The sequence below is a fragment of the Symphodus melops genome (assembly GCF_947650265.1).
Source record: "Symphodus melops genome assembly, chromosome: 11".
Lineage (NCBI taxonomy): Eukaryota > Metazoa > Chordata > Actinopteri > Labriformes > Labridae > Symphodus > Symphodus melops.
Genome location: NC_136701.1, coordinates 26,333,843 through 26,351,364, shown reverse-complemented (window position 1 = coordinate 26,351,364; position 17,522 = coordinate 26,333,843). Strand labels below are relative to the sequence as shown.

At 46.4% G+C, this 17,522-nt stretch overlaps 1 protein-coding gene across 4 annotated transcripts in view; it reads right to left on the bottom strand.

Annotated features, from left to right (window-relative positions):
* LOC306831491 (glutamate receptor 1-like) overlaps positions 1-15,943 on the bottom strand; it is a 58,017-nt gene extending 42,074 nt beyond the window's left edge. For all 4 annotated transcript variants that reach the window (XM_079355622.1, XM_079355623.1, XM_079355624.1 and 1 more), the window contains exons 1-2: positions 15,693-15,943; positions 10,828-10,962 (exon numbers count right to left, since the gene is read on the bottom strand). In XM_079355622.1, coding sequence (XP_079211748.1) covers positions 10,828-10,962; positions 15,693-15,795 — 238 coding nt within the window. In that variant the 5' untranslated portion in view covers positions 15,796-15,943. The remainder of the gene's footprint in view (positions 1-10,827; positions 10,963-15,692) is intronic.
* Positions 15,944-17,522: the final 1,579 nt, after the last annotated feature.

Genomic DNA, 17,522 nt, shown 5'->3' with positions numbered 1-17,522 from the left:
AAGGCTGCATTTTTCTCCTCTGCTCTTCTCTCTGTACACTAACAGCTGCACCTCCAGTCACCAGTCTGTCAAGCTCCTCAAGTTCACAGACAACACCACTCCCTCATTTGACTCATCTCTGGGGGGGAGGAGTCTGAGGGAGCTGAACATTACCTTCCTCATCAAGAAAGGACAGCAGAGGATGTACTTCCTGCTGAAGAAGTTCAACCTGCCAAAGACCACGATGGAGCACGTCTACCCTGTGTGTGTGTCCTTGATGCAGCATTGGATCCCTGTGGCCGTGCTAATATGCTAGCAACTCTCAATGGAAATAGCCCCTCCCTCTGGGCCATGCTATCATGCTAACAATAGCTCTTAGCCTCTAGGTGGAAGCTATCCTGTTAACTCTGTATGTTAGCATGAGTGCTGCAGAGGTGATGTAGAGCTGCTTCATCTTGGGGCTGAACATACATGTGTATCTGAAGATATCCAATATTAGTGTAACGAGGGGGAAGCTGTTTGATGCTCTAACACAGAGTAAATAAAGCCCGTCATTAATCAACATTACTAATCATTAATATAAGCAACCATGCAGAAAGGCACTTTGTTTACAGCCCATCTGTTTTCAGTGTTTAGAGCTTTACTGACTGTAAATGGATTCGGTGCTTGCATCTTCTTTTTAATTGTAACATGGATGTCCTGCAGGTGATGAAGTCTTCAAACATTTTCATTAGACCCTGCAGCTGCACAGCAGGTCATCCATCTGCTCAGGTTGTTCTGATGATCCCAGCTCTTATTGTGAAAGGATCTCTGTCACAGCTTCAGTGACCGTAGAAAGGTTCTGAAAAGTCCTGGTGACCTTCTTAAACTATTACTTCCACTACAGACTGATTCAAACTGGATCCTATGAAGACTTTGAACCTTAGTTCACAGGTATAGATATCAGAGGTGTCCAGGTGACACTGATCCTGAGAGGACAGGACTTTATGACCTCTGACTTGGGGTACTTCTCACGTCTCTTAAATTGCATCCACGTTTCCTTCACTTGCCTCCTCCACTTGTGTCTTAGCCCCTCCCACCAGAGATGCACAAAGAGATCGAGGAAACGAAGCAGAGGAGAGAGGAAATATGGAAATCTGTTTTTCAGAGAAATGAGAGATATTTCCTTTAACACTCACACTATTATTTCTAATCAAACACACACAGTGACAGCTTGGCTCCTCCCACTATGCCAGCATGGCCCCTCCCACTATGCCAGCATGGCTCCTCCCACTATGCCAGCCTGGTCCCTCCCACTATGCCAGCATGGCCCCTCCCACTATGCCAGCATGGCCCCTCCCACTATGCCAGCATGGCCCCTCCCACTATGCCAGCATGGCTCCTCCCACTATGCCAGCATGGCCCCTCCCACTATGCCAGCATGGCCCCTCCCACTATGCCAGCATGGCCCCTCCCACTATGCCAGCATGGAGGGGACAAGAACAGAAGTCTGAGCGGGGTTAGTAATCCCTGAATTGAATTTCCCTTGGGATCAATGAAGTATCTATCTATCTATCTAATCCTAACCCTAACCTAAAAATGAGTTCTTTATGATTTTTGGATTTACATTTTTTTTTTCTTGATTTTGGACTTTTTCTTGATTCTATTATAGAGATAGGACAGCGGACAGAGACGGAAATCAAGGACAGCGGGGATTGAAAAGAAAAAAGAGCAACCCAGGCTGCCCCACAAGGGCTGTAGCCTCCATGTATGGGGACACACACTAACCACTGTACCACCAGCGCCCCCAGGATTTCAACATTTAAAGCACGTCCTTCAACATGGCGGCACAGAATGAGAAGTACCCTCTGATGAGACGAGCCAGACTCAAATCAGAGGTAAACTCATGGTCATTTAAAAAGTCAGCAAATTAAAAGATTCTGACTTGTTGACGTTAAATCTGACGTGTGACAGCTCTGACACTTCCTCCTCTCTAAAGATTCATCAAGGACACGCTCAGTGACATCACAGAGACTGAATGACCTCACTGAGAGTCCTCCAGTCACACATCTCGCTCCTCGCCACTCAAAGCTTTTAGACAGAGCTTTATTTAAACACAGCCCAGAGACGAGGACGGGCGCCGTGGGTCTCACAGCTGAGACCGCGTCTGCACACAGATCTGTTCATCCTCCTGACATCTGTCCGTCCATCCTTCAGATTTGTGCGTCTGTAACAACGATTGTCAGGACGAGGAGAGATCGTTCAGCCGAGAGGCGTCGAGGTCGAGTATCAATCAGAGGCCTCCAACCATCCTCCTCCTGCGTTCACCACCACCCACGCTGCTGAGAAGACGAGACAGCCCAAAGACAAACATCCCACGATCGGGTCACAGTTTCACTCCGCCACCCCGTGTTCCCATCACTTAGCTCTTCACCGCCACTTTCCCACAATGACATGCAGTCAGCTCGCAAACACAACAAGCTCTGATCCCTGCACCAACACGCCATGCTGACGTTCCTCCACGCTGTCAGATCTGAAGACACTCACAAGAGACGGGGTCAAAGGTCACTGACTGCAGCCCCAAACAGCGTGTATGGATATGTAGTTCAGGACAGGAGAGGAGGACACGGGAGAGGAGGATACAGGAGAGGAGGAGGACACAGGAGAGGAGGAGGACACAGGAGAGGAGGAGGACACAGTAGAGGAGGACACGGGAGAGGAGGACACGGGAGAGGAGGACACGGGAGAGGAGGACACGGGAGAAGAGGATACAGGAGAGGAGGAGGACACAGGAGAGGAGGAGGACACGGGAGAGGAGGACATGGGAGAGGAGGACATGGGAGAGGACATGGGAGAGGAGGACACGGGAGAGGAGGATACAGGAGAGGAGGAGGACACAGGAGAGGAGGAGGACACAGTAGAGGAGGACACGGGAGAGGAGGACACGGGAGAGGAGGAGGACACAGGAGAGGAGGACACGGGAGAAGAGGATACAGGAGAGGAGGAGGACACAGGAGAGGAGGAGGACACAGTAGAGGAGGACACGGGAGAGGAGGACACGGGAGAGGAGGAGGACACAGGAGAGGAGGAAGACACAGGAGAGGAGGACACAGGAGAGGAGGAGGACACAGGAGAGGAGGAGGACACAGGAGAGGAGGACACAGGAGAGGAGAACACGGGAGAAGAGGATACAGGACAGGAGGACACGGGAGAGGAGGAGGACACAGGAGAGGAGGAGGACACGGGAGAGGAGGAGGACACAGGAGAGGGGGACACAGGAGAGGAGGACACGGGAGAGGAGGAGGACACAGGAGAGGAGGACACAGGAGAGGAGGAGGACACAGGAGAGGAGGACACGGGAGAAGAGGACACAGGAGAGGAGGAGGAGGACACAGGAGAGGAGGAGGACACAGGAGAGGAGGAGGACACAGGAGGACACAGGAGAGGAGGAGGGCACAGGAGAGGAGGAGGACACAGGAGGACACAGGAGAGGAGGAGGACACAGGAGAGGAGGAGGACACATGGATGGATCCCCATCCACACAAGTTTACAGAGAGGCATCAAGTCACCACTGCATACTCAAAGTTCATGGTCCACAGGTGAATAAAGGGAGGGGTTAATAAGCCCCGCCCACTCCAGTGGAACCAGTGGACTGAATCCACCTGAGCAACCTTTGACCTTTTGTCAGGAATGTAATGTGTCAGCTCGTGTTTTCAGGAGGAGGCTCAGAGTCATGAAGATGACGGAGAGACTCAACATGTTACTCCTAACAGAAGGCCAAGACTCTGTGGGACATAACGGGTCGATAAAGGACCGAGACGATCTAATGACCCTCCAGGAACCAGATCTTTAATCCTACAGGAAAGAAACCATGAACCTCCAGATGAAAGCAAACACTCAGCATCTATCTGGTGTTGTTGAATCAAAACTTCATGATCTGTCAAACATGGCGTGTTGCATGATTAATCTAAGATAACAGAACCCTAACCCTGTCTGAACAGAACCCTAACCCTGTCTGAACAGAACCCTAGCCCTGTCTGAACAGAACCCTAACCCTGTCTGAACAGAAGCCCAGCCCTGTCTGAACAGAACCCTAGCCCTGTCTGAACAGAACCCTAACCCTGTCTGAACAGAACCCTAACCCTGTCTAAACAGAACCCTAACCCTGTCTGAACAGAACCCTAGCCCTGTCTGAACAGAACCCTAACCCTGTCTGAACAGAACCCTAACCCTGTCTAAACAGAACCCTAACCCTGTCTGAACAGAACCCTAACCCTGTCTAAACAGAACCCTAACCCTGTCTGAACAGAACCCTAACCCTAACCCTGTCTGAACAGAAGCCCAGCCCTGTCTGAACAGAACCCTAACCCTGTCTGAACAGAACCCTAACCCTAACCCTGTCTGAACAGAACCCTAACCCTGTCTGAACAGAACCCTAGCCCTGTCTGAACAGAACCCTAGCCCTTTCTGAACAGAACCCTAACCCTGTCTGAACAGAACCCTAACCCTGTCTGAACAGAACCCTAACCCTGTCTGAACAGAACCCTAACCCTAACCCTGTCTGAACAGAACCCTAACCCTGTCTGAACAGAACCCTAACCCTAGCCCTGTCTGAACAGAACCCTAGCCCTTTCTGAACAGAACCCTAACCCTGTCTGAACAGAACCCTAGCCCTGTCTGAACAGAAGCTCTGTTCTGTTTGTTTTGTTGTACCTAAATGTCTTTACAGGCGAAACACGCGGTGCTACATTTAATCTTCCCTTCACATTTGAGGCGTTCAACTGAGCGTGTAACTACAAGTGAATCCTCAAGGGCAAAATGTCACCAGCCAACCAAATCAGCTGTCTGTGTTTGTCTTTGAGTCTTCTCTTTCCAGAAAACCTCTGGCATCCATGTTTCAGCCCCAACAACATTTCTTCATTTCAACACAAACAATAAAAAAGACGGGAGAGGAGCTGGAAGAGTGACTCCTCCATCTGTGGGCTCCTGATAAAATGGAGGATTGGAGCAGCACAGTTTCATTTCCTGTCAGTCTGCTCCTCCTCCACCTCCATCTTCTCCTCCTTCTTTGTTATGAAGAGATACACTAACAATGCACACAGACAACTCTGATGTTGTTATTGACAGCTTGAGATACATCACTGTTTTACTTCTTATCGTCAGGAATTGAAAGACATCTGTCTTCCAAAGTGGTTGACTGAACTGGGCCCAGTAGCTGCTTATTCAATTCAATTAAAAAAACTTTATTTGTCCCCGGGGGGAAATTCAAGGGCACACAGCAAATGAACGAGAAACATTTAAGCAAGATAAGAGTCAACAAAGAATAAAGTGACAAAGAAGAGTAGGTGTTGAGAGTTAGTACGAAGTTAGAAAACAAAAGAGATAGAAGAGCAGAGTAAAGTGTCCAGATGTTAATAAACATGTAAACAGATGAAAGCAGACATGTGAACAGACTGTTGAAACTGATGTAAACAGAACAGAATATTTGTGTATCTTGATGTAACAGAGTGAAGATCAAGTGCATGAAAATTAACATTTACAATCTCAGTTTGATTTTCTTTTTGATGCATGTTTCTATGTTCAGTCACAAGACCTGCTGAACCCTCTTGCTGTTTGGTGTGTGTGTGTGTGTGTGTGTGTGTGTGTAACAGCACTATGTATACTATGTGATAGGCTGATTTGGTCTTTGTGAAATAAAAATTGAAAGTCTCGATCAGCCAGAACACTGAAACATATCCAAGCTGCTGCCGCTTGTCGGTCTGGAAGAGGAATCCTGAATAAAAGAGTTTTATTTTAAAGTTGGACTCCTCCCACATCGAGCTGCTCCCAGAGATGAATCCTCCTCAGGTCATCCTCACTTAGGGTTAGGTCTGACTCTGTGTGAGCAGGACCTGAAGTCTGCAAACAGACACAGGAGGTCTCTCACTGTCAACAACAGAATCATAAACAACAACACCGACTCTTCATACGCAGAAATCAACAGCTGCTGCACAAACAGGAAGAAACTAACAAGGCAGAAAATCCTCCTTACATTAAAGAGGAGGACACAAGGAGGACACTGAGAGGAGGAGACAAAGAGGAGGACACTAAGAGGAGGACACAAGGAGGAGGACACAAGGAGGAGACAAAGAGGAGGACACAAGGAGGAGGAGACAAAGAGGAGGACACAAGGAGGAGGACACAAGGAGGAGACAAAGAGGAGGACACAAAGAGGAGGACACAAGGAGGACACAAGGAGGAGGACACAAAGAGGAGGACACAAAGAGGAGGACACAAGGAGGAGGACACAAGGAGGACACAAAGAGGAGGACACAAGGAGGAGGACACAAGGAGGAGGACACAAGGAGGAGGACACAAGGAGGAGGACACAAGGAGGACACTGAGAGGAGGAGACAAAGAGGAGGACACTAAGAGGAGGACACAAGGAGGACACAAGGAGGAGGACACAAAGAGGAGGACACAAAGAGGAGGACACAAGGAGGAGGACACAAGGAGGAGGACACAAGGAGGACACAAAGAGGAGGACACAAAGAGGAGGACACAAGGAGGAGGACACAAGGAGGACACAAAGAGGAGGACACAAGGAGGAGGACACAAGGAGGAGGACACAAGGAGGAGGACACAAGGAGGAGGACACAAGGAGGACACTGAGAGGAGGAGACAAAGAGGAGGACACTAAGAGGAGGACACAAGGAGGACACAAGGAGGAGGACACAAAGAGGAGGACACAAAGAGGAGGACACAAGGAGGAGGACACAAGGAGGAGGACACAAGGAGGACACAAAGAGGAGGACACAAGGAGGAGGACACAAAGAGGAGGACACAAAGAGGAGGACACAAGGAGGAGGACACAAGGAGGAGGACACAAGGAGGACACAAAGAGGAGGACACAAGGAGGAGGACACAAAGAGGAGGACACAAAGAGGAGGACACAAGGAGGAGGACACAAGGAGGAGGACACAAGGAGGACACAAAGAGGAGGACACAAGGAGGAGGACACTAAGAGGAGGACACAAGGAGGAGGACACAAGGAGGAGGACACAAGGAGGACACTAAGAGGAGGAGACAAAGAGGAGGACACTAAGAGGAGGACACAAGGAGGAGGACACAAGGAGGAGGACACAAGGAGGACACAAAGAGGAGGACACAAGGAGGAGGACACTAAGAGGAGGACACAAGGAGGAGGACACAAGGAGGAGGACACAAGGAGGACACTAAGAGGAGGAGACAAAGAGGAGGACACTAAGAGGAGGACACAAGGAGGAGACAAAGAGGAGGAGACAAAGAGGAGGACACAAAGAGGAGGACACTGAGAGGAGGAGACAAAGAGGAGGACACTAAGAGGAGGACACAAGGAGGACACAAGGAGGAGGACACAAGGAGGAGGACACAAGGAGGAGGACACAAGGAGGACACAAAGAGGAGGACACAAGGAGGAGGACACTAAGAGGAGGACACAAGGAGGAGGACACAAGGAGGAGGACACTAAGAGGAGGAGACAAAGAGGAGGACACTAAGAGGAGGACACAAGGAGGAGGACACAAGGAGGAGGACACAAGGAGGACACTAAGAGGAGGAGACAAAGAGGAGGACACTAAGAGGAGGACACAAGGAGGACACTAAGAGGAGGAGACAAAGAGGAGGACACTAAGAGGAGGACACAAGGAGGAGGAGACAAGGAGGAGGACACAAAGAGGAGGAGACAAGGAGGAGGACACAAGGAGGACGACACAAAGAGGAGGACACAAAGAGGAGGAGACAAGGAGGTTTGGCACTGTTTAGAGTGGAGATCTTCGGCTGAAGCTGGACAATGATGATCTCAGCCCTGATGGGGAAATGAAACGAGAACACTTCATCCATGACTGAAATCACATGAGAGGGTGAGAGAGTGTGATGATGATGATGATGATGATGATGAAGGAGGCTGAACGCTCACTGCATGCGCTCCATCTGTGCAGTTGTTGTTGTGGAAACTCAGTTGATCCAGCTGCAGCTCACAGCTGATTTCATTTATATGATCATAACTCCCAGGACACACACACACACACACACACACACACACACACACACACACACACACACACACACACACACACACACACACACACACACACACACACACACACACACACACACACACACACACACACACACACACACACACACACACACACACACACACACACACACACACACACACACACACACACACACACACACACACACACACACACACACACACACACACACACACACACACACACACACACACCTCCAGGACCCTGATGCAGGTAAGATGGTGGCCAACCCCTCTCACCTGCAAATGGACTGTTTGAGACTCTCCCCTCTGGTAAGAGGCTCCACCAGGACCAAAACCTCTCTCCTCATGAACAGATAGTACGTATTTTCATGGATTCATTTATCTTGATAAATTTGTGGATATATCTTTTCATTGTGTCACCATGTGAGAGTAATTCTTTTAGCTTTTGTGAAGCTGTAATACATAAAGAGATCTCATTACAGCAGCCGAGGTATTTTTGATCTCGGACTGTCTGTTGTGAAGGCATCGATGCTTCACATGATGTTTGACATTTGAGTCAAGGAGATGAGTTCTTCATGCCTTATACAGAGTCTAACCCTAACCCTAGAAGAATACTTGTCCATTGGATGCAGAGTCCTGGTCCAGCATGATGCCAGTGATTGTGAGATCCTGGTCCAGCATGATGCCAGTGATGGTGAGATCCTGGTCCAGCATGATGCCAGTGATTGTAAGATCCTGGTCCAGCATGATGCCAGTGATGGTGAGATCCTGGTCCAGCATGATGCCAGTGATGGTGAGATCCTGGTCCAGCATGATGCCAGTGATGGTGAGATCCTGGTCCAGCATGATGCCAGTGATGGTGAGATCCTGGTCCAGCATGATGCCAGTGATTGTAAGATCCTGGTCCAGCATGATGCCAGTGATGGTGAGATCCTGGTCCAGCATGATGCCAGTGATGGTGAGATCCTGGTCCAGCATGATGCCAGTGATGGTGAGATCCTGGTCCAGCATGATGCCAGTGATTGTGAGATCCTGGTCCAGCATGATGCCAGTGATGGTGAGATCCTGGTCCAGCATGATGCCAGTGATGGTGAGATCCTGGTCCAGCATGATGCCAGTGATTGTGAGATCCTGGTCCAGCATGATGCCAGTGATTGTGAGATCCTGGTCCAGCATGATGCCAGTGATGGTGAGATCCTGGTCCAGCATGATGCCAGTGATTGTGAGATCCTGGTCCAGCATGATGCCAGTGATTGTAAGATCCTGGTCCAGCATGATGCCAGTGATTGTGAGATCCTGGTCCAGCATGATGCCAGTGATTGTAAGATCCTGGTCCAGCATGATGCCAGTGATTGTAAGGTTCTGGACATCAAGCATGTTATCATTGTGAGATCTCGATCAAGCATGTTGGAACAATTTTCTGTGATATTTAATATGTTGTTTTGTTGTTGGACCACGGCTAAATTAATCTAAGATGATCCACAAGTGTGTTGGACAAAGTTCTCCTTGTTCATTTAACACAGAAACAGGAACCCCCACTTTAAAGAGAACAGTTTCTTCAGCCCCCAACATAACAGACTCATAAGCCTCACAGTCAGAAAACATCACAGTAATCTAAAACTGTTTCCTTAGTTACATTCAGGCTCACTGGACTTTATTTTCTCTCATGCACCCTTTCTACATTTTGTGTTTTTTATTATTTTTAATATTTGATGTTTTTAAATACTATTTTACGTATTGGTAATTGCTTCTCATATTTTAGTTCTTGTTTTTTTAGCCTTATTTCCTTTGTTAACTCCTCGTAAATGTAAATATACTTAGCAATAAAGAACAATTCTGGTTGTGAACAGTTGGTGTGGACTTTATTAATCACAAACAACACCCCCTGGTGGTCAACCTCATGAAGGCATTATTGGTTTAATCTTTTCTCTGACTTAAAATACAATATATATATAAATTAACATGCAATCTACTCTAGCAGAGTATGTAAAGGTAACACTGGGAATCGTTCATATAGTTCAGTTTGATATTCTGTTCCTGCCGCACACAAACAGCTAACATGTTAATGCAGAACGCTGAACTCAGGGAGTTTATGTCTGCAGATTTTAAAAGGTGTAAAAGGCATGCGGGTTAATTCAGTTTTTAGGGCAGAACAAAACAAGGTCAGCACATTGTTCTCCAAACCCACTGCACGGAGCTGAATGCTCCCCGGGGCCACAGTCCATTTAGTGCTGAGCTCCCCCCGCTCTACGTGCATTAATGCTGCCGTCTGCTCTTTTAAAGCAGCTACACTCAGTTTTCTCTCAGGTCTGCTGAATGAAGTCTGGATGAAGGAGGAATGAAGCACTGACCCATGACAACGACCACAGACCTGCAGGAGCACCAGACAGGCAGCACATGGCCCAGTATTACACTAACAAGATGTGTACTTACAGAACGGGCAAAATGACCTCTAAAGACTGACATAAGGAACAAGCTGAATTGTCCTGGTTATATCCTGCACATCAGCTCACTCTTACTGCAGAATAAATACGAGCTGTTTGTGTACACACATCAGCTCAGTACCAACACTTCAGGAGTTTGTCAGGAGCCTGTTAAAAACCCCGTCAGTCCAGTATTCTTTTTAACTAAGTTTATGATCTTTTTTAAAAACACAAAGTAGAAAATAAAGTAAGAATCTACTTACAGTAGAATGGGCAATAAACATCACAATGTCCATTCTTCCATCCATATGTAAAACACCAAACGTTCCTTACGTAGGGGTCAAAGGATGAGTCGGCTGCAAGGCGTGCCATGTTGACATTTTAAAAAAACATTTCTGAACTCACAGGCGTAGGTCATGGCGAAGCTGCTCCCCGTGTCCACCATGTCCACCTGTGGCACCAGCTTGGGGATGTCCTGGTGTTGTGCCAGAGCAAAACGAAACACCTCGTACTCGTGCGAGGCAGTGGGGAAAAGGCCTCCTGTGTGAAAGAGATACAGAGAATCATTTCATTATTTGTAAAAGCGCGGAGAAGGAGTAGAAAGAGGATTGATCACTTCCAGTCGGTGGGCTAAAAACATCCGCAAGGAAATCCTGCTGAGGTGGAAACCGGAGCGACTCTTTGATTCAGCTGAGAAAGTGAACTTCATTGAACTTTCACATTTTTTTCACAAAGCAGAAGGCAGCGTTTGCAGAAACAAATTGTTTTCATACCAGAATGAGACGTTTGTATTAGTTAGCAGATAATCAATCAATCTTTATTTGTATAGGGTCAATTCATAACAAGTGCAGGTGAAGGACCTTACTTATTGCTATATTACAAGGACCCAGATTAATCAGTCATTGCTTGGTCTGATAACTGCAGACTCTACCACCTGTAGGACATTTAGAGACTGTAGGTACCAGCAGGTCTGATAACTGCAGACTCTACCTCCTGTAGTTTAGAGACTGTAGGTACCAGCAGGTCTGATAACTGCAGACTCTACCTCCTGTAGTTTAGAGACTGTAGGTTCCAGCAGGTCTGATAACTGCAGACTCTACCTCCTGTAGTTTAGAGACTGTAGGTACCAGCAGGTCTGATAACTGCAGACTCTACCTCCTGTAGTTTAGAGACTGTAGGTACCAGCAGGTCTGATAACTGCAGACTCTACCTCCTGTAGTTTAGAGACTGTAGGTTCCAGCAGGTCTGATAACTGCAGACTCTACCTCCTGTAGTTTAGAGACTGTAGGTACCAGCAGGTCTGATAACTGCAGACTCTACCTCCTGTAGTTTAGAGACTGTAGGTTCCAGCAGGTCTGATAACTGCAGACTCTACCTCCTGTAGTTTAGAGACTGTAGGTACCAGCAGGTCTGATAACTGCAGACTCTACCTCCTGTAGTTTAGAGACTGTAGGTACCAGCAGGTCTGATAACTGCAGACTCTACCTCCTGTAGTTTAGAGACTGTAGGTACCAGCAGGTCCGATAACTGCAGACTCTACCTCCTGTAGTTTAGAGACTGTAGGTACCAGCAGGTCTGATAACTGCAGACTCTACCTCCTGTAGTTTAGAGACTGTAGGTTCCAGCAGGTCTGATAACTGCAGACTCTACCTCCTGTAGGACATTTAGAGACTGTAGGTACCAGCAGGTCTGATAACTGCAGACTCTACCTCCTGTAGGACATTTAGAGACTGTAGGTACCAGCAGGTCTGATAACTGCAGACTCTACCTCCTGTAGGACATTTAGAGACTGTAGGTACCAGCAGGTCTAATAACTGCAGACTCTACCACCTGTAGTTTAGAGACTGTAGGTACCAGCAGGTCTGATAACTGCAGACTCTACCACCTGTAGTTTAGAGACTGTAGGTACCAGCAGGTCTGATAACTGCAGACTCTACCTCCTGTAGTTTAGAGACTGTAGGTACCAGCAGGTCTGATAACTGCAGACTCTACCTCCTGTAGTTTAGAGACTGTGGGTACCAGCAGGTCTGATAACTGCAGACTCTACCACCTGTAGTTTAGAGACTGTAGGTACCAGCAGGTCTGATAACTGCAGACTCTACCTCCTGTAGTTTAGAGACTGTAGGTACCAGCAGGTCTGATAACTGCAGACTCTACCTCCTGTAGTTTAGAGACTGTAGGTACCAGCAGGTCTGATAACTGCAGACTCTACCTCCTGTAGTTTAGAGACTGTAGGTACCAGCAGGTCTGATAACTGCAGACTCTACCTCCTGTAGTTTAGAGACTGTAGGTACCAGCAGGTCTGAGAACTACAGACTCTACCTCCTGTAGTTTAGAGACTGTAGGTACCAGCAGGTCTGAGAACTGCAGACTCTACCACCTGTAGTTTAGAGACTGTAGGTACCAGCAGGTCTGATAACTGCAGACTCTACCACCTGTAGTTTAGAGACTGTAGGTACCAGCAGGTCTGATAACTGCAGACTCTACCACCTGTAGTTTAGAGACTGTAGGTACCAGCAGGTCAGAGGATTTAGAGGAAGATGAGATGACATAGCCCAAAAAAAGATAACTGACACTGTTTCCTGTTCAGGAGATCTCTGAGTCCGTCACACATGAACGCTCTCATCACGTGATAGTCCGACTGTGAGCCGTAAACTTTCAACTGAGCAAGATTCAAGTTTTTGTCATCTTTGATCCAAATTTCTTTCCCGTAGTTATTGTGGAACCCTTCTCTCTAACGTTTATTTTGTTACTATGACAAGCTGAAGGTGAAGTTTGCTCATTGTTCTGTCCACAGAAGGTGATCTTGACACTTCACTCACTGTGAGCGAGCGACAGAGACGATGTGTGTGCAGTGCAAAATTAAATGAGATGAAAGTATAAAAATGGAAGAAAAAATATTCATTAAAAAAATAGTTAAAAAGAGCCAGTAACTTAAAGATGTAAATCTGTATAAACTGTATGAAGGTTACCATCTACAGCCCAGCTAACCAGAGAACATGGGGCGGCTGTGGCTTAGTGGTTAGGGTTAACAGAAACACAGAGATAGAATTTACAAAATAAAACTGGAAATAATATTTAAACATAAACAAAGGTAAATCGTGACTCTTCCATGTTGTTAGGTTTCATTTAGTTTATTTTTGTTAATGAACTTCTGAAACATTTTTATGGTATCTTTATAGTGGGAGGCAGCAGGAAGAGGAAATACTGCAGTTCTTCTTCAGAATATTAAAAAGTGCTCACGTACACTGAAGTCGTTCTTACACGAGGTCTGGATTTATTCATCAGAGTCGTAAAGGCTGCGAGCAGTCCATCTGCTCGGACAGAAGGCGAACCAACACACTGATTTCATGCTGAAGCTCGCTGGACTCACTGCTGAAGGATTTCATTACACAAAAGTGCACGGTGCAGGTTCGTTCAAGCCAACCGCCCCATCAGCTCCAACCCTGAGAGCGAGGCTGACCAGTACTCCACTCAATCGCTAAATGTGAGCAGCGGCGTTCAGAGGGGAGCGAGAGAGGTGCATTGAGGTCGTTGGTTAAAGTCTGGTGACGTGCGTTTTGTTCTCCGTGTGTTCAATAGGTACGACACCATCACAGCTTGAATGCTTGCTGGGAACTTTTCCAGTCTCTGTTTTATTGACTTCTTGCTTTACAAGAAACTTTTGTGCAATCAATCGTTGAATCTATTAAATTCCACATCTGGTAAAAAGAACTTTGACCCGACAACTTTGAATCAAGCAGAACCCTAACCCAACTTTGAATCAAGCAGAACCCTAACCCAACTTTGAATCAAGCAGAACCCTAACCCAACTTTGAATCAAGCAGAACCCTAACCCAACTTTGAATCAAGCAGAACATTCGAACACAGCAGAACCCTAACCTTAACACACCAGTAACTGTAAACAGAGATCTTTATCAAGAACTCACATGCTTTACTACTTTGGGGGGTTTTTCCAGTAAAACAGTGAATTTTAAAATTCATGGATAACAAAAATGATTTCTATTTTAGCATGAAAAATATATTTTCAAAGTGCATTTAGTATAAAAACCTTTATATTCATTTATTTAAATGTTAAAGATCTGACATCTAGACTTGGATACTTTTCAATATGAGATTCCAATAAACATTTAGAGTTCAGTCCCTGATCCTGATTCACCCCCGATCCTGATTCAACCCTGATCCTGATTCAACCCTGATCCTGATTCAACCCTGATCCTGATTCAACCCTGATCCTGATTCACCCCCGATCCTGATTCACCCCCGATCCTGATTCAACCCTGATCCTGATTCACCCCTGATCCTGATTCAACCCTGATCCTGATTGATCCCGAATCCTGATTCACCCCTGATCCTGATTCATTCCTAATGAAGTAAATCCTTTGCTGTGCCTTCTTCATGACTGTGTCTATGTGGGAGGTCCACTTCAGGTCTCCTGTGTGTGTTTGTGTCTGTGTGTGTGTGGGCCTGTTTGTGTACATGTGTTTTAGTGTATCTGTGTGTATTTTACTGTGTGTGTCTCTGTGTGTGTGCGGGTTATATTGTGTATATATATATATATATATATATATATATATATATATATATATATATATATATATATTCAGACGTTTTAATGTCTCCAGCTTTCATTATATTTGCCTCCTCTTCTTCAGTGGTTTTCACAGTGCTGAGCTGATTTCATGTCTGTAGTTCTCTCTCTCCTCTCTCTCTCTCTCTCTCTCTGTCTCTCTGTCTCTCTCTCTCTCTCTGTCTCTCTCTCTCTCTCTCTCTCTCTCTCTCTCTCTGTCTCTCTCTGTCTCTCTGTCTCTCTCTCTCTCTCTGTCTCTCTCTCTCTCTCTCTCTCTCTCTCTCTCTGTCTCTCTCTGTCTCTCTCTCTGTCTCTCTGTCTCTCTGTCTCTCTCTCTCTCTCTGTCTCTCTCTGTCTCTCTCTCTCTGTCTCTCTCTCTCTCTCTGTCTCTCTCTCTCTCTCTCTCTCTCGTGCTAAAGATAATGAAGTCTATTATTATTCTATCTATATTTATCTAAAACATCAAATTAATAATGATTTGCAGTGGACATAGCTCTGTGTTTCAGTCAAAGGAAGCAGAGAGACCTATGAGAAATGATCCTGACGTTCAAGAGCATCAGGAAAGGATCCTCGCGCGGACTCTAACTGAGTGAGACACGTGAAGTCTCGTGCCAGGATCACTAATTCAATAACGTAAGTTTGTCACTAAGATCTCAGCGGGGTCTTCAAACAAGTACAGGAGCCGCGCGCAATCACTCACCTATGTTGATGTTACTTGGGAAACTTGTGCTACTGCAGAGCCCGAGCAGCAGCAGCAGCAGCGGGAGGAAGACCGATGGCACCGGGAAGATGTGCAGCTGCATGTTTCCTCCGGGAGACGCCGAACAACCAAAGTAATCCCATTCAAACCGGAACCTGCTCGGAACAGATTGACCGAAGCCCTGAAACAGACTTACACATCCAGTTTCTCCGTGTTCTCTCTCTCTCTCTCTCTCTCTCTCTCTCTCTCTCTGTCTCAAATATCCAGTGTGAGGGCTGAGCTCCGCTGCTGCGCCGACTATGACTGTCAGTGTTCACTGAATCTCTAACTAAATACCCCCCCCTCTCTCTCTCTCCCTCTCTCTCTCTCTCTCCCCCCCCCCCCTATCTCCCCCTCCTCTCTTTTTGTCTTCTGAGGGTCTAAATGTGAAAATAAAGAACCACTAACAAACCAATGTTTCAGGTCAGCGTTCAGTGTAATTTTGTCCTTTACTGTCATTTTCTTAATGTGTATTTTAGCCTCAATGACGTCACATTTCTGACACGCTCCAACAGGTAAACGTTGGTAAATTTTGGGTTAGGGTTTTATATTGGTACTCACCCATTGTACAGACAGAGCGCACAGTCAACCGAAATTAAAGTCCTCATGTGTAAACAATACTGGGCCAATAAAACTGATTCTGATGTCTCTGTCTTTCAGATCCTTCTCCTGTGATCATGCCATGATTGGTCTCACCTGTGCTTGGCTACCTCCTGATTGTGCTCAGTTGTAGGCTGATAAGGAGACATGCCGAGGTCAGTGCCATGGTTTTAATTGGATGGAGCTCCCCTGACCTCCTAGAACTGTTTCAGGAACGTGAGCACAGCCGTGCTCATGGGAGAACAAGATCACAGGAAGAACTACAAGATCACAGAGAACTACAAGATCACAGGAAGAACTACAAGATCACAGGAAGAACTACAAGATCACAGGAAGAACTACAAGATCACAGAGAACTACAAGATCACAGGAAGAACTACAAGATCACAGGAAGAACTACAAGATCACAGGAAGAACAGTATACACACTTTTACAACATCAACAACAACAAGGTACTTTCAAGAAGTAAGAACACGAGCTGCAGCGTTTTGGACGAGTTGGAGGGTCTTTAGAGATTTACCATAGCACCCTGCTAAAATAGAATTACAGTAATCCAACCTGGAGGTAACAAATGCATGAACTAGTTTTTCAGCATCATTTTGTGACAGGATCTGTCTGATCTTAGAGATATTACCAAGGTGAAAATAAGCTGTCCTTGAAATGTGTTTAATGTAGGAATCAAAGGACATATCCTGATCAAACAGAACTCCTAGGTTCCTAACAGTGGTACTAGAGGCTACACTAATACTACTAAGGGCCATCATATCATCAGAGAAAGTCTCTCTAAGGTTCTTAGGTCCAATCACTAGAACTTCAGTCTTGTCTGAGTTGAGCAGTAAGAAGTTTCTGGTCATCCAGGTCCTGATGTCCTTGAGGCTTCTAGTTTATGAAGCTGGTTGGTGTCTTCTGGCTTCATTGCTATGTAGAGCTGAGTATCGTCTGCATAGCAATGAAAGTTCATGGAGTGTTTTCTCATAATACTACCGAGAGGAAGCATCTATAATGTAAAGAGAATCAGACCAAGCACTGATCCTTGAGGCACTCCATGGCTAACTTTGGTCTACATAGAGGACTCATCATGAACACACTGAGACCTGTCTGATAAATAGGATCTAAACCAACTTAAAGCAGTCCCTGTAACTCCAAGTCATTGTTCTAGTCCCTGTAACTCCAAGTCATTGTTCTAGTCCC